The sequence below is a fragment of the Aquarana catesbeiana genome, linkage group LG03 (genome assembly GCF_042186555.1).
Source record: "Aquarana catesbeiana isolate 2022-GZ linkage group LG03, ASM4218655v1, whole genome shotgun sequence".
In the NCBI taxonomy this organism is placed as follows: Eukaryota; Metazoa; Chordata; class Amphibia; order Anura; family Ranidae; genus Aquarana; species Aquarana catesbeiana.
The window spans coordinates 511,741,879-511,764,801 of NC_133326.1; the positions used below are offsets into that span (position 1 = coordinate 511,741,879).

Sequence of the window (22,923 nt, forward strand, 5' to 3'; positions counted from 1 at the left end):
AAGGAAACATTTATTGATGCTTTGGACAACGCACCTGCCTAAGACTACAAAAATACACAATTCTACACATACACAAAAAACTCAATGGACCCTGACAGTATTTCGAGAAGACTCATAAAACCTTTTCTGAATATTGACTTGGTTTAATGAACACTCCATGGGTTTGCTGTGCTACTTGACAGCTTCAGCTACTGGTAACAAAGGGAACTGGTTAGGGAGTCTCACTCTTACATAGTAGGTCATGTTACCTACAGTGAGAATGCAGGAAGATTCACCATGTACTTGGCAGTTCTCAAAGTGTTGAAAGCCTATTAGGACTGCATTATCGCTATGTGCTTCTTTACTAAATGGGGGTGAAAGTTTACAGCACTATAAACGCTTTTCTTAGTAAATGGCACATTTGTTTGCATAGATCTATACATCATGACACAGCTAGCAGGCAGCTATGCATTGATCAATCATTCACTGTGGAACAAAAAAAAAATGACCACTTACTGTTAGATTTTATTTCAGATTTGATCAGTCAGTTTAAAAAAAAAAATGACTGGCAGCTACATGGCACTGGACCTTACTTAAAGCATGGCTGGAAGAAAAATGAAAAATAAAATGCACCCTGGAAGGAATTGCGTTTCTACTAATCCCTCCCTCTGCCGATTGGCAGTGCATTATGGAGATACAGCTGCCTGAAGAATTTTCAGAATCTGACACTTCTGGGTGTGTCAGATGCCTGGTTGGTACCATGCTCAGTGATTTCATCTACCAACCCCTACGTCACTATGGTGTCCTGTAGTAGCATATGAGATGGCAGAAGTTACAACATAACATAGCAAAGTCAAGACATTCTGAAGATTTTTCCAGCAGCTGTATCTCTGCAATACAGTGCATATCAGCAGCACAGCGATGGGGAAGTTAAAGTGGTTGTAAACCTCAGACATGAAATATGAACAAAGTATACCCATCTATAGTGTGTACTTGCTTCTATCCAGAGCACTAAGTGCCATTTCTGTCTGCTGCCCCGTTCCTCTGCTATCAGCATGAATGAATTCTAACAAGTTTTCCTGACACCAAGAGAAAAATGGTGACAGGGGAGGGAGCTCCAGCTGATTGACATTCTCAACTCTGTTCCTGTGTGCTGTGTGAAGGGGCGAGTCTCTTCCCTCCAATCAATTCTCAAAGTTCTCCTCACTGAGCTTTGCAGGGTGTAATTTTTAGCTCTCTGTCCCATTTTTCTGACAGCTCAGACAAGCTTTATAAATTCTGGACTTGGATCAGGTGTAGAAAAGAGAAGACTGCAGATAAACAGGTACAACGTATGTAGGAGGATTTGTTTGATCTCTGTGTATCACTTGAAGCAGTCACTAGTTTACGCAGCGTGTCCCGCTGATCGTTTGGTACTGTGACAGAATGACAGTCTGCATATGTAAACAAGACAGACAGTGATTCTGTGAGTACAGAAGACATGGATCCTATGTTCCTGTGAAGCAGAAACACTGATCCATGTCTTCAAGTAGTAAAAGCACCTCCCACACAGTTAGTAAGCACTCCCTAGGCACACATTTAACTATTTTATCCCCCCTGATGTTAACCCCAGACAGCCAGGGTCATTAGTACAGTGACAGTGTATATTTTTAGCACTGATCACTGTATTAGTGTCACTGCTCCCTAAAAAAGTGTCAAAAGTGTTAGTTAGGTGCTCGATCTGTCCAATGCAATATCAGAGTCCCACTATAAGATGCTGATCGCCCCCATTACTAGTGAAAAAAACAAATAAAAATATCCTAGTTCGTAGACGCTATAACTTTTGTGCAAACATAAATATACACTTATTGGGATTTTTTTTTAACCAAAAATATGTCGCAGAATACATATTGGCCTAAATTGATGAAGAAATTCAATTTTTTACATTTTTTATTGGATACGTTTTATAGCAGAAAGTTAAAAAATATTGTTTTTTTTTTTCAAAATTGTCAGTCTTTTTTTGTTTCTAGCACAAAAAATAAAAACTGCAGAGGTGATCAAATACCAAATGACAAAAAGGACATACATTTTATTTGGGTACAGTGTGCACAACTGCGCAATTGTCAGTTAAATATAATACCAATATCCTGAGGTTAATACCTGAGAGTCAAACCTAGTGTTACTAGTGTCCATGCATACATACAGAATATGTACAGATACTGAGAATTACATACAACATACAAAACAAGAGAACTGCTACTGTACATTGTCTACATGCTTGATACATACCTTCCAACTTTCCCGGATTCAGCAGGACCGCCCTGAGATTTGAACTTAATGCCAGCATACTGCGAATCTGGGCAAAATCCTGGAGTGCAACAAGTTCAGCAAGTTCCGGCACTTGACTCCACTAATTTGCTTGACAGGGGTACGCTAGCTTAGGTACCTCCCGTTATCTCTTATCTTGCTGGAACCACAGATGCATCCAGACATGGTTGGGTGGGACGCAGACACATTCTGGCCTTCTTGGGGTGGGTAAAGTCGGGCCGGAACCACAGATGCGTCCAGACATGGTTGGGTGGGACTGCAGACACATTTTTGCCTTTTTGGGGTGGGTAAAGTCTGGCAGTGACAGACATGGTTGTATTGGACCAAAGGTACAACCTGATGTTACAGGGATGGTTGTCATAGAAACAGGACACCATGTCTCCCCGGGATTGGGTAATTTACAACCCACAATCCCCTCCAGGGGCAACAACCTCCCCCTTCCCCCACCCCCATAACACACTAGTAATGTCTGAACCGCCCATCTGGCCAATTCCACTCCAAAGCCCATAGGGGGAAACCACTCCCCCACCAGTCATCAGGGTGTCCTGGCTCCTCCCTTCTACCTCCCAGAGGGGCGATTCTCATGTTCAAGGAAGAAACAGATCATGGCAAATCTGGACAGCCCCTGCTTATTACTTGTGGTTGAGTACACCTTTAAAGTGGAACTAAACCCTCCTATAAATTTTAGCCAAAGAAGTTGCCATCTTGGCCTCTGTTTAATCTTCAACTGCCATGATGCTGTGATCAGTTATGACACCAGCCATTGGATGGTTTGGTTGAGAGCACAACCAATGTGACAGTTAGAGCTCATTTACACTTGCTTTGGCTTCAACACACATGAACGGCTAGTTTACACTTGCTTCGGACAGGCTTTGTTAAAGCTCTCTGAACGCTAGTCAAAGCTCCTGTCACTAAATAAAATGATTAGCTTACAGTCCTGTTTACACCTTGCTTTTGCTTTGCTTTGGCTACACTTCAAAAATTATACCCTATGTCGCTTTAGTGGGGCTTCAAAGTGTCTTCAAAACCTCCATAGACGTTCATGGCAAAGCTCGCTTGAAGCCCCACTGAAGCCCCACGGAAGCCTCATCGAAACCTCACCGAAGCCCCACCAAATGCCCATCGAAGCTCCATTGAAGCTCCACCAAAGACTCATCGAAGCCCCACCAAAGCACCATGCAAAAGCAAGGTGTTAACAGGACTGTAAGCTAACCATTTTATTTAGTGACAGGGGCTTTGACTAGCGTTCAGAGAGCTTTAACAATGAGTCCGAAGCCTTGTTTTGAAGCAAGTGTAAACTAGCCCTTACATTCCCGGCATAGCCTGAAAATGTAACTGTTTTTGGAAACTGATAAATCTATGGGCTTACTTCTGCTTTAAGATGAGTGTAGTGGCTCCCTACCATTTAATATTTTTAACTATAATAGCAGCGCATGAGCCTTATATCATTACCAAAACAAGAGAAGTGTTACTATGCAGTGTCTGTGTATACAGTATACCAGGGCTTTTTTTCTGAAACAATAGGTGCTGAAACGTAACCATGCCCCCACAAAACCCCTCCCCCTACACACACCCTCCAAATCACATCAAATAGTGGGTGTGTTCAGTCAAATTTCACGAAAACAGTAGGAGGGTCTTAAAGGGGCATTAAATACCAGGATTGCATTACATACAGAGTGCAGAGCTGTCATTTGTAAACACAGAAACCAGACTTCTGTGTTTACAAGTGATTGTGGTGAGCAGACACCAAAGGGTCTGAGCCAGAGGTGGTGGAACTGAGTTCCACCAAGTTCCCCCTGAAAAAAAGCATTGCAGTATATAGGATAAGAACCGATACTGAGAATTACTCCTAGCATAGAAAACCAGAGAAGTGGCACTGTGCAATGTCTGTATATACAGGATAAGAACAGATACTGAGAACTGTATCCAGCATACATGATATGAGAAAAGGTACTGTGCAGCATCTGTATACACAGGATAAGTACAGATATTGAGAATTTCATCCAGTATACAAACTTAGAAGTGCTACTGTGTAGTGTCTGTACCTACAGAATAAGAAAAGATACTGAGAATTATACCCAGCATACAGAACAAAATAAGTGCTATCGTACAGTGCACATAAGAACTGATAATGAGAATTCTATTCAGAAATCAAAACAAGAGAAGTGGTACTATGCTATGTCCATACATACAGAATACTGAGAATTTTACCCAGAATACAGAACAAGCGATGTATTACTGTGCGGCATCTATATATACAGAATACAGAACGAGAATAGATAACGGTCAGCATACAGAAGCTGTGAAGTGTTATTGTGTCCCATTTACACTGTTCAATGAACAGGCACACTACAGCCAATGTAATATAAAGAATGAAAACAGAATGATACCCCACAGACAAGATAGTACTATGCAATGTTCAAGTGTAAATGCTGTAACTATGACATCGAAATACATAGTTACTTACCCATATAAAAATGCTGGGAGCTCAATGCAAAAAAACAAGAGATGAGGTCCTTGGGGAATGAGAGGAATCATAATCAGGAATCAGATGTATACTTCATGCAGAGAATAGATGTGAGCCGTAGAAAGCCAAGTGCATAGCTCCCAACTGTCCCTGGTTTGGAACAAAGTCCCTCTGTCCCTCTTTCCTCCTCATTTGTCCCTCATTTTGGTCTGATCTATATAGTTTTATATAAAATGCACTACTGATCTATCAAAAATTGTTTCCCGGTGCTAAAGCTTTCTTCCAATTTCTAAATTGCTGCACTTGTAAATTCTACTATAAAGGAATAGTAGTGGTAAAAAAGCACTTGTGGGTTTAACTAATGTATTTTGCATTATTTATGCATTTTTGTACAATTCTGCTTTAAGGGGACGTGGCAGGAGGTGTGTCCTACGCCTACTTAATGGGTGTCTCATTCCTATCTCAGAAAGTTGGGAGGTATGCATGTGACCCCCATCATTTTGGATCACAGACATATCTCCACCGTTTTCCTTCCAGGGTATAGCCTGGATCTCCTTTCTGGAGGTACAGGGGGTGCTGCAGCAATGACAAGCTGGTTAACCAGTGATTAGTGTACAAGGAAAGATACTGTATGTCACCAGCACACCATGGATTCATTTAAGGGCTGGTTCGTTGTTGATGTATTCCAGTGCATTTTTGATGCAGTCCAGTGCATTTTCCCCCTCTTTTTTTCTTCACCTTAAATAAAGACATGTGCGTGGTGCGTTTTTGGTGCATCTCGGTGCGTTTTACCATGTTCCAGTACAGTTCAATGCAGAAAATATTGCAGCATGAACTATGCCATTGGAAACCATATAACCTACTATGCTTTGATGCAGAAAAAAAACGAACTGGACTGCATGTGGTGTGAACCAGAGCCCTAAAAATGCAGTTCACACTAGTGGTAGTGTTTACAGCCTCCCTAAAAAGTAATCCGTGAATACGAGCTAAGTGTTTGGCTCACGGTCGCCGTGCATACCCGTCACAGAGGAATCACTGACACCCATGTTCATAGGCGGGATTACACCATCCCCTGCAGTCCAATGAAGAAGTGAAAAACACAGGACCAAGTAGTAGCCAGATGAGAAGATGACAGCGACTGGCTAGGGATGTAACCGTTGTGTCGATGGAAAGTGGAGGTGAGCATTTTGCAGACTTTAGTTCTGATATTTTTAATAAATCCTTGGCCTTTTATCGGGATCCATGGTGTGCTGGGGACCTATGCTTCTAGGCAATGATTTTAGGGCAGGACCCCCTCCGCCCCATAGTACCCTCAGGAAGAAGACTCCCCCCCCTCATAGTACCCTCAGGAAGAAGACTCCCCCCCATAGTATCCTCAGGAAGAAGACTCCCCCTCATAGTACCCTCAGGAAGAAGACCCCCCCCATAGTACCCTCAGGTGAAAGACTCCTCCCCAATAGTACCCTTGGGAAGAAGACTCCCTCCCCACAGTATCCTCAGGAAGAAGACTCCCCCCATAGTACCCTCAGGAAGAAGACCCCCCCCCCCCATAGTACCCTCAGGTGAAAGACTCCCCCCCATAGCCCCCTTAGGAAGAAGACACCCCCTCCCAATAGTACCCTCAAGAAGAAGACCCCCCATAGTACCCTCAGGAAGAAGACTCCCCCCCCATAGTACCCTCAGGAAGAAGATTCCCCCCAATAGTAACCTCAGGAAGATGACCCCCCCAATAGTACCCTCAAGAAGAAGACCCCCTCATAGTATCCTCAGGAAGGAGACTCCCCCCATAGTACCCTCAAGAAGAAGACCCCCCATAGTACCCTCAGGAAGAAGACCCCCCCATAGTACCATCAGGAAGAAGACTTCCCCCCCTCCCAATAGTACCTTCAGGAAGAAGACTCCTCCCCCCCAATAGTACCCACAGGAAGGAGACCCCTCCCCAATAGTACCTGTACTTTTAACTGTACTTCCCCCCATAGTACCCTCGAGAAAAAGACTCCCCCCCCCATAGAACCCTCAGGAAGAAGACTCCCCCCCCAATAGTACCCTCAGGAAGAAGACTCCCCCCCAAAAGTAACCTCAGGAAGAAGGCTCCACTCCGATAGTACCCTCAGGAAGAAGACTCTCCCCCCAATAGAACCCTCAAGAAGAAGACTCCCCCCCATAGTACCCTCAGAAAGAAGACCCCCACAATAGTACCCTCAGGAAGAAGACCCCCCAATAGTACCCTCAGGAAGAAGACCCCCCCAATAGTATCCTCAGGAAGAAGACTCCCCCCCAATAGTATCCTCAGGAAGACGATCCTCCCCATAGTACCCTCAGGAAAAAGACCCCCGCAATAGTACCCTCAGGAAGAAGACCCCCCAATAGTACCCTCAGGGAGAAGACCCCCCAATAGTACCTCAGGAAGAAGACCCCCCCAATAGTACCCTCAGGATGAAGATCCCCCCAATAGTATCCTCAGGAAGAAGACCCCCGCAATAGTACCCTCAGGAAGAACCCCCCCAATAGTACCCTCAGGAAGAAGACCGCCCAATAGTACCCTCAGGTGAAAGACTCCCCCCCAATAGTACCCTTGGGAAGAAGACTCCCCCCCCACAGTATCCTCAGGAAGAAGACTCCCCCCCATAGTACCCTCAGGAAGAAGACTCCCCCCCATAGTACCCTCAGGTGAAAGACTCCCCCCAATAGCACCCTCAGGAAGAAGACACCCCCTCCCAATAGTACCCTCAAGAAGAAGACCCCCCATAGTACCCTCAGAAAGAAGACCACCTCCCATAGTACCCTCAGGAAGAAGACTCCCCCCAATAGTAACCTCAGGAAGAAGACCCCCCCAATAGTACCCTCAAGAAGAAGACCCCCCCCATAGTATCCTCAGGAAGGAGACTCCCCCCATAGTACCCTCAGGAAGAAGACCCCCCATAGTACCTTCAGGAAGAAGACCCCCCCATAGTACCATCAGGAAGAAGACTTCCCCCCCTCCCAATAGTACCTTCAGGAAGAAGACTCCTCCCCCAATAGTATCCACAGGAAGGAGACCCCTCCCCAATAGTACCTGTACTTTTAACTGTACTTCCCCCCATAGTACCCTTGAGAAAAAGACCCCCCCAATAATACCCTCAGGAAGAAGACCCCTCCCCAATAGTACCCTCGGGAAGAAGACTTCCCCCCATAGAACCCTCAGGAAGAAGACTCCCCCCCCCCCAATAGTACCCTCAGGACGAAGACTCCCCCCCAAAAGTAACCTCAGGAAGAAGGCTCCACTCCGATAGTACCCTCAGGAAGAAGACTCTCCCCCCAATAGAGCCCTCAGGAAGAAGACTCCCCCCCATAGTACCCTCAGGAAAAAGACCCCCCCAATAGTACCCTCAGGAAGAAGACCCCCCAAATAGTATCCTCAGGAAGAAGACTCCCCCCCATAGTATCCTCAGAAAGACGATCCTCCCCATAGTACCCTCAGGAAAAAGACCCCCGCAATAGTACCCTCAGGAAGAAGACCCCCCAATAGTACCATCAGGGAGAAGACCCCCCAATAGTACCTCAGGAAGAAGACCACCCCCCAATAGTACCCTCAGGATGAAGATTCCCCCAATAGTATCCTCAGGAAGAAGACCCCCGCAATAGTACCCTCAGGAAGAAGACCCCCACAATAGTACCCTCAGGAAGAACCCCCCCAATAGTACCCTCAGGTGAAAGACTCCCCCAATAGTACCCTTGGGAAGAAGACTCCCCCCATAGTACCCTCAGGAAGAATACTCCCCCCCATAGTACCCTCAGGTGAAAGACTCCCCCCCAATAGCACCCTCAGGAAGAAGACACCCCCTCCCAATAGTACCATCAAGAAGAAGACCCCCATAGTACCCTCAGGAAGAAGACTCCCCCCCATAGTACCCTCAGGAAGAAGACTCCCCCAATAGTAACCTCAGGAAGAAGACCCCCCCAATAGTACCCTCAAGAAGAAGACCCCCCCATAGTACCATCAGGAAGAAGACTTCCCCCCCTCTCAATAGTACCTTCAGGAAGAAGACTCCCCCCCCCAATAGTACCCACAGGAAGGAGACCCCTCCCCAATAGTACCGGTACTTTTAACTGTACTTCCCCCCATAGTACCCTCGAGAAAAAGACCCCCCCAATAATACCCTCAGGAAGAAGACCCCTCCCCAATAGTACCCTCGGGAAGAAGACTTCCCCCCATAGAACCCTCAGGAAGAAGACTCCCCCCACAATAGTACCCTCAGGAAGAAGACTCCCCCCCAAAAGTAATCTCAGGAAGAAGGCTCCACTCCGATAGTACCCTCAGGAAGAAGACTCTCCCCCCAATAGAACCCTCAGGAAGAAAACTCCCCCCCATAGTACCCTCAGGAAAAAGACCCCCCAATAGTACCCTCAGGAAGAAGACCCCCCCCAATAGTACCCTCAGGAAGAAGACCCCCCCAATAGTATCCTCAAGAAGAAGACTCCCCCCCAATAGTATCCTCAGGAAGACGATCCTCCCCATAGTACCCTCAGGAAAAAGACCACCACAATATTACCCTCAGGAAGAAGACCCCCCAATAGTACCCTCAGGGAGAAGACCCCCCAATAGTACCTCAGGAAGAAGACCCCCCAATAGTACCCTCAGGATGAAGATCCCCCCAATAGTATCCTCAGGAAGAAGACCCCCACAATAGTACCCTCAGGAAGAAGACCCCCGCAATAGTACCCTCAGGAAGAACCCCCCCAATAGTACCCTCAGGAAGAAGACTCCCCCCAATAGTACCCTCAGGAAGAAGACCCCCCAATAGTACCCTCAGGGAGAAGTCCCCCCCCCATAATACCCTCAGGAAGAAGTCCCCCCCCATAGTACCCTCAGGTGGAATGGCCTTTCCATATTCCATGAATACTGAGGTTTTACACTATTTTCTCAATCACAGGGTCTTGCAATAGACAGGGTGGTCTTCTCTGTGTATGTGTTCTCTGTGTGTTCTCTGTGTATGTGTTCTCTATGTGTTCTCTGTGTATGTGTTCTCTCTGTGTTCTCTGTGTATGTGTTCTCTGTGTGTTCTCTGTGTATGTGTTCTCTGTGTATGTGTCCTCTGTGTGTTCTCTGTGTATGTGTTCTCTGTGTGTTCTCTGTGTATGTGTTCTCTGTATATGTGTGCTCTGTGTATGTGTTCTCTGTGTGTTCTCTATGTATGTGTTCTCTGTGTGTTCTCTGTGTATGTGTTCTCTGTATATGTGTTCTCTGTGTATGTGTTCTCTGTGTGTTCTCTGTGTATGTGTTCTCTGTGTATGTGTTCTCTGTATATGTGTTCTCTGTGTATGTGTTCTCTGTGTATGTGTTCTCTGTGTGTTCTCTGTGTATGTGTTCTCTGTGTATGTGTTCTCTGTGTGTTCTCTGTGTATGTGTTCTCTGTGTATGTGTTCTCTGTGCGTGTGTTCTCTGTGTGTTCTCTGTGTATGTGTTCTCTGTGCGTTCTCTGTGTATGTGTTCTCTGTGTATGTGTTCTTTGTGTATGTGTTCTCCGTGTATGTATTCTCTGTATATGTGTTCTCTGTATGTGTTCTCTGTGTATGTGTTCTCTGTGTGTTCTCTGTGTATGTGTTCTCTGTGTATGTGTTCTCTGTGTGTTCTCTGTGTATGTGTTCTCTGTGTGTTCTCTGTGTATGTGTTCTCTGTGTTTGTGTTCTCTGTGTGTTCTCTTTGTGTTCTCTGTGTATGTGTTCTCTGCGTGTTCTCTATGTATGTGTTCTCTGTGTGTTCTCTGTGTGTTCTCTGAGTATGTGTTCTCTGCGTGTTCTCTGTGTATGTGTTCTATGTGTGTTCTCTGTGTATGTGTTCTCTGTGTATGTGTTCTCTGTGCATGTGTTCTCTGTGTGTTCTCTTTGTGTTCTCTGTGTATGTGTTCTCTGTGTGTTCTCTGTGTATGTGTTCTCTGTGTATGTGTTCTCTGTGTGTTCACTGTGTATGTGTTCTCTGTGTGTTCTCTGTGTATGTGTTCTCTGTGTATGTGTTCTCTGTGTTTGTGTTCTTTGTGTATGTGTTCTCTGTGTATGTGTTCTCTGTGTATGTGTTCTCTGTGTATGTGTTCTCTCTGTGTTCTCTGTGTATGTGTTCTCTGTGTTTGTGTTCTCTGTGTTTGTGTTCTCTGTATGTTCTCTTTGTGTTCTCTGTGTATGTGTTCTCTCTGTGTTCTCTGTGTATGTGTTCTCTGTGTTTGTGTTCTCTGTATGTTCTCTTTGTGTTCTCTGTGTATGTGTTCTCTGCGTGTTCTCTATGTATGTGTTCTCTGTGTGTTCTCTGTGTGTTCTCTGAGTATGTGTTCTCTGCGTGTTCTCTGTGTATGTGTTCTCTGTGTGTTCTCTGGAACAGGCCGCGGCTTCGGCCTAGCTCCGGAGCGGTGGCCATCTTGGTACACCCGGCGGCCGTTTACCACGTGATCACTCCGTCAATTGACGGAGCGATCACTTGTAAACAAACCAGCGTCATGTCATGACGCCGGTTCCTCTCTCCCCTCTGTGTACTGATCTGTACAGTGGAGGGGAGAGATCAGATGGCAGCAGTGCCAATACTCTGCAATACCCTGCCAATACTCTGCAATACCCTGCCAATACCCTGCCATACCCTGCCAATACCCTGCCAATACTCTGCAATACCCTGCCAATACTCTGCCATGCCCTGCCAATACTCTGCCATGCCCTGCCAATACTCTGCAATGCCCTGCCAATACTCTGCAATACCCTGCCAATACTCTGCAATGCCCTGCCAATACTCTGCAATGCCCTGCCAATACTCTGCAATACCCTGCCAATACTCTGCAATACCCTGCTAATACTCTGCAATGCCCTGCCAATACTCTGCAATACCCTGCCAATACTCTGCAATACCCTGCTAATAATCTGCAATACCCTGCTAATAATCTGCAATACCCTGCTAATACTCTGCAATACTCTGCCAATACTCTGCCAATACTCTCAATACCCTGCCAATACTCTGCCAATACTCTGCAATACTCTGCCAATACCCTGCTAATATATTATTACAGTGGGGGAGATTGCAGATATTACAGTGGGGGAGATGACGTGGATATTACAGTGGGGGAGATTTTTTTTTTTTATCCGAAAATGATCCGAACTGTGACTCCTGATCTGAAGAACGATCTGAACCGTGAGTTTTTTGATCCATTGCACCCCTAGTGCCCTGCATGCAGTTTTATATTATAAAAACTGTTCTTTTTGCCTGGAAACTGGAGATTGTCCATAGCAACCAAAACCGTCCCTTTACATCAAAAGCAGGTTTAGACCAGCTAGAAAACAGCGATAATGAATTAGAATCACTTGCAGAATTGAGCGATAGTGATTTGTGGGGAGATCCGTCATCAAACACTGAAAGTAATGACAGCGACAATTCTGCAACTGAACAAATTTCAGTGTTTTTGATTTGATTATATTATTAAATCGTGTTTATTATTATTATATTATTATTATTTCTTATAATTATTTATAGTTATTTTTGATATTATAATTTATGATTTAGTGTTTCAAACTTTATCATACCCGGGATGTCTACTAGACTTTGGACAGATTTAAGTGAGTTATTCCTAAGAATTACAGGCCTACAATATAAAACGCCAGATTTTCATGCAAAATAATTGTACCGCTTTCAGCACCAAAAATATGAAATAATCATACTGCCAGGGAGGTTAAATACGTTAAGATGAAGTAGTCTTTCACAAAGAAATAGTATTAGTAACTGGTATAAAAAGATGTGTGTGTGTGGCTTGTATCCCTGCGGCACTGCTGGGACTTGTAGTTCCATACCAGGGCAGCCACAGGTTGTGATCAGCTGATTCTACTCCGCTCAGCTCGGGACACCCGACAGCGCCCTCTGGCGGACACGAGCGGTACGGCCCGGACATGTCTGTAAAGCCTGGACCTAGAGTGTAGCGGCGACGCGCTCGAAGTTGGCGGAAACGCGCCTGGTGTGCCCGCCCCCTCTCCCGGCGGTTCGCTCGGTGGATGGCTGGCACGATCCCCTGGGCTGTCAGTGCAGTGTGTCGGTGAAGAGGGGAGGCAGGCGGTGCTGGGCTTTCCATGCGGCGGAAGGAGAAGCGGCTGCTGCAGGCGTTGGGGCTGGGGCTGGCCGCCCTGCTCTTCCTGCCCAACGTGGGGCTCTGGGCTCTGTACAGGGAGAGGACTCTGGAGACCGGAGGGGCGCCGGGAGACGGACAGGTGAGGGGACTCAGCGGGTACCATGGCAACTGCCAGCTCCGCCCAGCTGACAGCCTGATTTCACTGTCCCGTACAAGTGTGTGCGCAAGAGTGAGGTGTCAGTGTCCTAACTAATATACCAGGGGTGTCAGTGTCCTAACTAATCTACCTGGAGAGTCAGTGTCCTAACTAATATACCAGGGGTGTCAGTGTCCTAACTAATATACCAGGGGTGTCAGTGTCCTAACTAATATACCAGGGGTGTCAGTGTCCTAACTAATATACCAGGGGTGTCAGTGTCCTAACTAATACACCAGGGGTGTCAGTGTCCTAACTAATATACCAGGGGTGTCAGTGTCCCATACTGATCTACCTGGAGTGTCAGTGTCCTAACTAATCTACCTGGAGAGTCAGTGTCCTAACTAATCTACCTGGAGAGTCAGTGTCCTAACTAATCTACCTGGAGAGTCAGTGTCCTAACTAATCTACCTGGAGTGTCAGTGTCCTAACTAATCTACCTGGAGAGTCAGTGTCCTAACTAATCTACCTGGAGAGTCAGTGTCCTAACTAATCTACCTGGAGTGTCAGTGTCCTAACTAATCTACCTGGAGTGTCAGTGTCCCATACTGATCTACCTGGAGTGTCAGTGTCCTAACTAATCTACCTGGAGTGTCAGTGTCCTAACTAATATACCAGGGGTGTCAGTGTCCCATACTGATCTACCTGGAGTGTCAGTGTCCCATACTGATCTACCTGGAGTGTCAGTGTCCTAACTAATCTACCAGGAGTGTCAGTGTCCTAACTAATCTACCTGGAGAGTCAGTGTCCTAACTAATCTACCTGGAGAGTCAGTGTCCCAACTAATCTACCTGGAGAGTCAGTGTCCCAACTAATCTACCTGGAGAGTCAGTGTCCCAACTAATCTACCTGGAGAGTCAGTGTCCCAACTAATCTACCTGGAGAGTCAGTGTCCTAACTAATCTACCTGGAGAGTCAGTGTCCCATACTGATCTACCAGGAGAGTCAGTGTCCCAACTAATCTACCAGGAGTGTCAGTGTCCCATACTGATCTACCAGGAGTGTCAGTGTCCCATACTGATCTACCAGGAGTGTCAGTGTCCCATACTGATCTACCAGGAGTGTCAGTGTCCCATACTGATCTACCAGGAGTGTCAGTGTCCCATACTGATCTACCAGGAGTGTCAGTGTCCCATACTGATCTACCAGGAGTGTCAGTGTCCCATACTGATCTACCAGGAGTGTCAGTGTCCCATACTGATCTACCAGGAGAGTCAGTGTCCCAACTAATCTACCAGGAGTGTCAGTGTCCCATACTGATCTACCAGGAGTGTCAGTGTCCCATACTGATCTACCAGGAGTGTCAGTGTCCCATACTGATCTACCAGGAGTGTCAGTGTCCCATACTGATCTACCAGGAGTGTCAGTGTCCCATACTGATCTGCCAGGAGTGTCAGTGTCCCATACTGATCTGCCAGGAGTGTCAGTGTCCCATACTGATCTGCCAGGAGTGTCAGTGTCCCATACTGATCTGCCAGGAGTGTCAGTGTCCCATACTGATCTGCCAGGAGTGTCAGTGTCCCATACTGATCTGCCAGGAGTGTCAGTGTCCCATACTGATCTGCCAGGAGTGTCAGTGTCCCATACTGATCTGCCAGGAGTGTCAGTGTCCCATACTGATCTGCCAGGAGTGTCAGTGTCCCATACTGATCTGCCAGGAGTGTCAGTGTCCCATACTGATCTGCCAGGAGTGTCAGTGTCCCATACTGATCTGCCAGGAGTGTCAGTGTCCCATACTGATCTGCCAGGAGTGTCAGTGTCCCATACTGATCTGCCAGGAGTGTCAGTGTCCCATACTGATCTGCCAGGAGTGTCAGTGTCCCATACTGATCTGCCAGGAGTGTCAGTGTCCCATACTGATCTGCCAGGAGTGTCAGTGTCCCATACTGATCTGCCAGGAGTGTCAGTGTCCCATACTGATCTGCCAGGAGTGTCAGTGTCCCATACTGATCTGCCAGGAGTGTCAGTGTCCCATACTGATCTGCCAGGAGTGTCAGTGTCCCATACTGATCTGCCAGGAGTGTCAGTGTCCCATACTGATCTGCCAGGAGTGTCAGTGTCCCATACTGATCTGCCAGGAGTGTCAGTGTCCCATACTGATCTGCCAGGAGTGTCAGTGTCCCATACTGATCTGCCAGGAGTGTCAGTGTCCCATACTGATCTGCCAGGAGTGTCAGTGTCCCATACTGATCTGCCAGGAGTGTCAGTGTCCCATACTGATCTGCCAGGAGTGTCAGTGTCCCATACTGATCTACCTGGAGAGTCAGTGTCCCAACTAATCTACCTGGAGTGTCAGTGTCCCAACTGGGTGTCAGTGATCTACCAGGAGTGTCAGTGTCCCAGACTGATCTGCCAGGGGTGTCAGTGTCCCAACTAATCTACCTGGAGTGTCAGTGTCCCAACTGGGTGTCATTGATCTACTAGGAGTGTCAGTGTCCCAGACTGATCTGCTAAGGGTGTCAGTGATCTACTAAAAGTGCCAGTGTCCCAACTGGGTGTCAGTGATCTACTAAAAGTGCCAGTGTCCCAACTGGGTGTCAGTGATCTACTAAAAGTGTCAGTGTCCCAACTGGGTGTCAGTGTCCCAACTGGGTGTCAGTGTCCCAACTGGGTGTCAGTGTCCCAACTGGGTGTCAGTGTCCCAACTGGGTGTCAGTGTCCCAACTGGGTGTCAAAGTCCCATACTGATCTACTAGAAGTGTCAGTCTCCCAACTGGGTGTCATTGATCTACTAGGATTGTCAGTGTCCCAGACTGATCTGCTAAGAGTGTCAGTGTCCCAACTAGGTGTCAGTGATCTACTAGGAGTGTCAGTGTCCCATACTGATCTACTAGGAGTGTCAGTGTCCCATACTGATCTACTAGGAGTGTCAGTGTCCCAGACTGATCTACTAGGAGTGTCAGTGTCCTAACTGGGTGTCAGTGATCTACCAGGAGTGTCAGTGTCCCAGACTGATCTACTAGGAGTGTCAGTGTCCTAACTGGGTGTCAGTGATCTACTAGGAGTGTCAGTGTCCCAGACTGATCTACTAGGAGTGTCAGTGTCCTAACTGGGTGTCAGTGATCTACTAGGAGTGTCAGTGTCCCAGACTGATCTACTAGGAGCGTCCGTGACCAAACTGAGTGTCAGTGTCCCAGACTGATCTACTAGGAGTGTCAGTGTCCCATACTAATCTACTAGAAGTGTCAGTGTCCTGAGTGTCAGTGTCCCACACTGATGTACTAGGAGTGTTGCAGTCCTAGAATAAGTGTCAGTGTCCCACACTGATCTACTAGGAGTGTCAGTGTCCGAGACTGATTTATTAAGAGTGTCAGTGTCCCAACTGGGTGTTAGTGATCTACTAGGAGTGTCAGTGTCCCAGACTAATCTACTAGGAGTGTCAGTTTCCAAAACTGCTGTGCTAGGAGTGTTAGTGTCCCAGGTTTAGCTTCTAGGAGTAGCAGTGTCCCGAACTGGTTTGCTAGGAGTAGGATTGTCCGTGTCCCACACCGATCTACCCGGAGTCTCAGTGTCCAAACTGCTGTGCTAGGAGTGTCTGTGACCAAACTGAACTATAAGTGTCAGTGTCCCACACTGATCTACTAGGAGTGTCAGTGCCTCAATCTCATCTGCTAGGATTGTCAGTGTCAAAACTGAGTGTCAGTATTCCAAAGTGTTCTACTGGGCATTTTAGTTTTTACAATGTTTTGCTGGTAGTGTCAGTGTTCTTAACTGCTCTACAGGTAGTTTTTGTGCCCAGAGAAATGACCAACTCTGTCTCCCTGGGGTGACCACACTGGACTCTCATTATCCCAGAGAACTGAATATAAGTGTGTCCCACACTGATGTGTGTCAGAGCTGTATAGAGTGTTAAGCTGGTCCATACATGGATCGAAAATCTGCCAGTTCAGAAGGGACCAAAAGAATTTCCCATCTGAGTGTACTTCTCTAAAGCTGACTGTTGGTTGTTAGTCTAGACCAGTAATGGCGAACCTTGGCACCCCAGATTTTTTTGGAACTACATTTCCCATGATGCTCATGCACTCAGCAGTGTAGAGCATCATGGAAAATGTAGTTCCAAAACATCTGGGGTGCCAAGGTTCACCATCACTGGTCTAGACTATCACAGATTGGAAGGTACTACAGTGATCTGACAGTCTAGAGCAGCCTTTTTCAACCATGGTCTCATGTAGTCCTAGGGTTCCTCCTGTTGTTTCTAGGGATTTCCTGTGCAGTTTCTGAATCTCAGATAAGTAACCACTGTTACCAATGATATTTTGTGGCTATCTGTAAGGGGGTATTCCTCCCCCCTGACCACCAATGTTATAGGGTCCTTCTTACTGACCTCTAGTGTAATGGGGCACTTCTCCCAGTGATTACAAGGGTATTGGAGTCCTTCTAGTATTGATTCTCCCTCTGACCACCATGGTAAGGTAGTTTGTGACATCTGAACTTTCTTAATGAAGCCTTAAAGTGGTTGTAAGCTCTCACATATACCCAGTGAAGTGAATACCTCAGGTGAAACAAATCCTCCTAGATATGTTGTACCTGTTTATCTACAGTCTTCTCTTCAGCCATTTACAGTGCAGATTTTATCAATCTGTCTGAGCATTCAGAAAAAGGGTGCAGAGAGCAGAAATTATGCTCTGCAGAGTTCAGTGAGGAGAGCCCCAGAGAGCTGATTGGAAGGAAAGAACACACCCCCTTCACACAGCACACAGGATGAGAGCTGAGGCTGTCAATCAGCAGGAGATCACCCCCCTGTCACCATTTTTCTCTTGGTGTCAGGAAAACTTGTCTGAAGTGATTCATGCTGATAGCAGAGGAATGAAGCAGCAGATAGAAATGACACTTAGGGGTTGATTTACTAAAGGCAAATCCACTCTGCACTACAAGTGCACTTAGAAGTGCAGTCGCTGTAAATCTGAGGGGAAGTTCTGAAATCAGAGGAAGCTCTGCTGATTTTTTCAAGCAAGCTAAAATGCTGTTTTTTATTTGCCTTGCATGTCCCCCTCACATCTACAGCGACTGCGCTTCCAAGTGCACTTGTAGTGCAAAGTGGATTTGACTTTAGTAAATAAACCCCCAGACTGCATTCACACTTCAACGTTTTGAATCGTGGGCAGATTTGCAGCGATTCTGCTGTTGTGTGAATGACAAATCGCGGGACTCACATTTGAGATGCCATTCATTCGAATGATACCTAAAATCATGGTGTGGGTCTGCCGCGATTGTGACGTGATAAATTGCCGAAACCCACATCGTGTGAAGCATGTCGCCCAAAAGTAGCTACTTTTGGGCGACAAGCTTAAGCGATGCAGGTTGCCGCAATTGCAGCGTGATTTATCGCACGGCAGACCCACACCCGTGATCTTAGGTGTCATTCAGATGAATGGCATCTCAAATGTGAGTCCCGCGACTTGTCATTCACACATTGGCAAATCTGCCCATGATTCAAAACGCTGAAGTGTGAATGCAGTCTTAGTGCACACTATAGAGGGATATGCTTTGTTCATGATATATGTATGAAGTTTACAGCCACTTTAAGTCAACTTTTGATTAATTTAGACATGATGTGTATTCATAAATATATAACATTACTTGTACTTTTGCTTTTTATCACAGTTTCTCTTCTGCTTGTAAATTGAAACTATGTGCAGTGCTGTTTAATTAAATTTGCTGTATTTAGCTGGTTGTATTTTGTGAGGATGGGTAGTTTTAGTTGGATGTTGTGCCAGTACTTATGACTGCATAGGTTTGGAAGTATTTTTGTGTTTTTCGATGATTATTCATTGTTAGTCACCAGTCCTCTCCTGACTTACAGGAATGTCTCATTTGGCAGCTTGACATTTTTGTACACAAAGTGGGATATTTTGGCAGCAAAGTGTTATCCAACTGGCTAAGAAAACGAATACAAAGTCATGAATTTTAACAGGCATGTTTTAAAGGGAAGAGGTATTTTTCTGAGTATCTTGTGTTATCGAAACATTTCTTAAGCCTCGTACACACGATCGGATTGTTGTCCAACAAAGCGTCAGACTTGTTCGAAGGACATGTGCCAGGAACTTGTCTTGCATACTAATGGCACACAATTGTCGACCAACAAACACGAACGTAGTGACGTACTACGTGGAATTTCAGCTCTTGAGCACCACCCTTTGGGCACCTTCTGCTAATGTTTTGTTTGAGCATTGATTCTGAGCATGTGTGTTTGTACTTTGGACTTTTGTGTGACAGACTTGTGTACACACGATAGGAAAATCTGACAGCCAACCGTTGTCCGCCGAAAATTTACTAGCCTGCCATCCAACATTTGTTGGCGGAAAGTTGAACAAAATTGTCTGATGGAGCGTACTAACGGTCGGATTTTAGGCCAACAGTCTGTCATCGCACAATTCTCTGATGAAAATCCGATCGTGTGTGCGAGGCTTTAGGCTGCATTCACACATGAGCGTCGCATTTTGCATGCTTTTTTTTTTTATGCTCGTTTTGAATAGTGTTTGAGCTTCAGGTATTTTTTATTTGCCTATAGAGAACAGTATCTGTGACATCACATCTGTGTTGCTGTGTGGAACGTGCATAAACCTGCTGCAAAAGGTGCTCACCAGTGCATTTCTGTGGGACTCAAAACACTCTAAAAGGTTACATTCTGCCTGATGTGAGCTACAAAAAAGCTTCAGGGCCACTGGCGTTTGCTCATTTAGGGCCAGTTCACACCACATGCAGTCCAGTGCGGTTTTATTTCTGCATCAAAAACGCATAGAAAGTAGGTTATATGGTTTTCAATGGTATAGTTCACACCAGTGCTTGCAGTTCCAGTGCGTTCCAGTTCCAGGAAAAAAAAGTAGAACATGCTGCACTGGACTGTACTGGAACGCTGTAAAACGCATCAAAAACACAGGAACGCACCAAAAACGCACTGGAACACCCATGTTCTTATTTGAGGTTAAGGGGAAAAAAAGGGGCGAAAAATGCACTGGACTGCATCAAAAACACGCATGCAAAAAAGCATCTGGAGCGCTTCCGGACTGCGTTTTCTATGGTGTGAACTGGTCCTTAGGTGTGAACAAGCACCATAGAGAATAGTTGATTTTTATATCTGAACGTTTTGTAGCTGCAAGCTACCAAACACTCAGGTGTGAATGCAGCCCTAGAGCGACCCTGTTTCTCTAACTTATTTTTTAAGCAAGCTGTATGTTTAGAGAGGAAATACTTATCCCTCGTTCTGCTACGTAACGTCACTGTGTTTCTACGAAATTGTCACACAGTCTGCTGTGGACCTGCCACTTCTAGAAGTGTCGATCAGCAGAGTGACATAGGTCTCCCTGATTTCTCTTGCTCACCTTCATGCCACTGGTTCATTCACATAATTTCCAGTGACTTCCTTTTTTACGCATTGGATCAGCACAAGTCCAAGTGTGGATGGTGCAGTGCCTTTAAAATACAACATTTAAGGCCTGGCTCACACTAGATGCGACTTGAGTCGCTCTGAATCGCATGACATCACATTGTTAGAGAAGAATGTGTGTCAGGTAAATAGAAAAGTATATCCTTTGCGTAAAGAGTGATTTTCTTTTCATGCAGACCTCTACAAAATCAGTCCTGTTTGATGATAGGGCCCCTGCTGGTCAGCTACGCCAATCGCCACTGCAAAAAGGAGCAGCGACAGAGGGCAGGACCCACAGTTAGAGCAAGAAGGAAGAAGATCCTAATCCATCACCCAAAGTGAAGCTGAGGGATTCTCCTAGAGCAGCTTGACGCATTTACAAAATATGTCCCCAAACCCAAATTTATGGATGATAGGCCAGATGTAGCCTCATTTCACACTGTCAAATGCTTTGATAGTATCTAGTGCTAGGAGTGCTCTTTTTTTTTTTTTTTTTTTTTTTTTTTTTTTTTTTTTTCCATTGGTATTTGATTAGATATGTATATTTAGATGGTTGAATCTTATATTAGTAGTTGTAAAAAGATTGGGCATGAAACCGGTTTGATCGGAATGTATGATTGTAGATGTGACCTTATTTAACCTATTTGCCACCACTTTGGCCAGGATCCTAAAATCCCATAGACGGTAGGTATATGGTATATAGATAACTATCTGGGAGTAAAGGGTTCTCATCCATTTTAGGTATGGCCACAATTGGGTCTTCCTTTCTACATAGAGCATTGTCGGATTTAAAGGATTCCTTGAACGTGAAAGTAGGACCTTGCCATATAGTTTGTAAATGTCTATGGGGAAGTTGTCTGTTCCAGGGGCTTTAGAGTTTGGGAAACTTGACATTGCTACCTCTAGTTTATGAAGTGTTAACGGGGAGTCCTGTAAGGATTAATTTGTGAGAGATAACTCTGGAAGAAGGACACCCTCCAAAAACTGCTGTAGTTTTTCATGAGTATATTTCACCCTTGGGAAGTAAAGATTTTTAGAAAGGGTCCTCAAGAATCTCAGGGGAGCAGATATACATCTGTCAGAGCACTAACATCAGATTGGGCCAACTGGCAGTAAGCGATTTGAGCTAAGGGTCTGCACACTTGTTGACCCTGAGCACATGAAAGGTGTTTCTAAGCTTAGGTTCACAGTGATGCAATGCAGGATTCCTGTGAGGTTTCCCACACCCCATCACATTCGCACTCTGTTCATGTGAACCGCTGCGGGTGTCGATGTTAAATTAAAGACACTCCAAAAAACTGTTTGTCAAACAGTGCAGTTGGCTAAATCAGATCGCATAGGTGTGAACCAGTGTGGCAAAAAAAAAGGGTGCATGCACCAATGGGGCTGCAGTGAGATTTAAGCCATACAAAATAATGGGCTCAAATCGCACTAACAAAATTGCATGTGATTTTATCAAAAATAGGTTTGGTCCAACTGTACATAACTGCTCCTTATACCAATAATATGACACAAAAAAGGATGCATGGGATTTTGATGGTGCTGAAACCTCCCCACAGATGGAAATTTGGACAAATATTATTGTAAAAGCCCTCATTTTATTACAAAAATTCAATAAAAAAAAAAAGCAGTGAGGGATAACTCGCCTATAATGCATATAGCATAAGTACAATAAATATACATACAACTCAGTCATTCTTGGCATCAGCCTCCCTCACATGAAACTCAGAATAATGTATGCATAATTATCAATGCACAAACTAGGAGGGAAGATGGTGATATAATCCCAACGCGTTTCATAATAGCTTCCTCAGGGGTAGAGGGTGTTGTGGAGTATATCGGAATAAATCCCCTAAGTAGGGGAGGGGTGTACTCTGAGCTGATAAGTACCTCAGAGGCCTGGCTGTAGGATAGATGGCAAAAGACGGGAGGAGAAGATGGTAACCAGTATGTCAAGTTCGGGAGCCCAGCGGGCTAGGCATACAAGGAGAGGAACATGGCTCAAATCTTCATTTCCCTTTCAAAAGAAGACATCCATTGAAGGAGGGGGGGTGAACCTTCAACATCATTTACACCTCATCCACAGAAGGGGAGAAGGAAGATGGTAGAAAGACAGTCTACCGCCTTTAAACTCCTGTCTGGTTGTTTACAGCCAGCACCAGCCATCCAGCGGCAACCAATGTGGTGTGATTACTGTTCGGATCACATGCGGTACCCCACACCTCATCGGTGTGAACCTAGGCTGAAAGAGATACCCGTATTGTGCTCTCCTGTTGATCAGATGTTTTGAATTAGATTGCAGTTCCACCCAGGGAATCTGATTCTCTTGTACTGGGTCTCCGATGTACTTGAGGTTAAAATATACCTGTACTCAAATCCCAGTAACTTCTATGTGTATATAAAACATCAGTAGCTAAATGGGTGTGACCATGTTAACAATATAAATTCTGGATGAACCCTCTGCACATTGCTGTATACCATTTCTAGCAAACAATTGCAATAAAAAAAATTTAATTTTTAGTTCACATACGTTGCA

The 22,923-nt window shown here is 45.5% G+C and overlaps 1 protein-coding gene across 1 annotated transcript in view; it reads left to right on the top strand.

The window, feature by feature from the left end:
• The first annotated feature begins 12,653 nt into the window (after nucleotides 1-12,653).
• GALNT10 (polypeptide N-acetylgalactosaminyltransferase 10) overlaps nucleotides 12,654-22,923 on the top strand; it is a 416,900-nt gene continuing 406,630 nt past the window's right edge. The window contains exon 1 of the mRNA XM_073621149.1: nucleotides 12,654-12,964. Within this exon, the coding sequence (XP_073477250.1) occupies nucleotides 12,827-12,964 (138 nt within the window). The 5' untranslated portion in view covers nucleotides 12,654-12,826. The remainder of the gene's footprint in view (nucleotides 12,965-22,923) is intronic.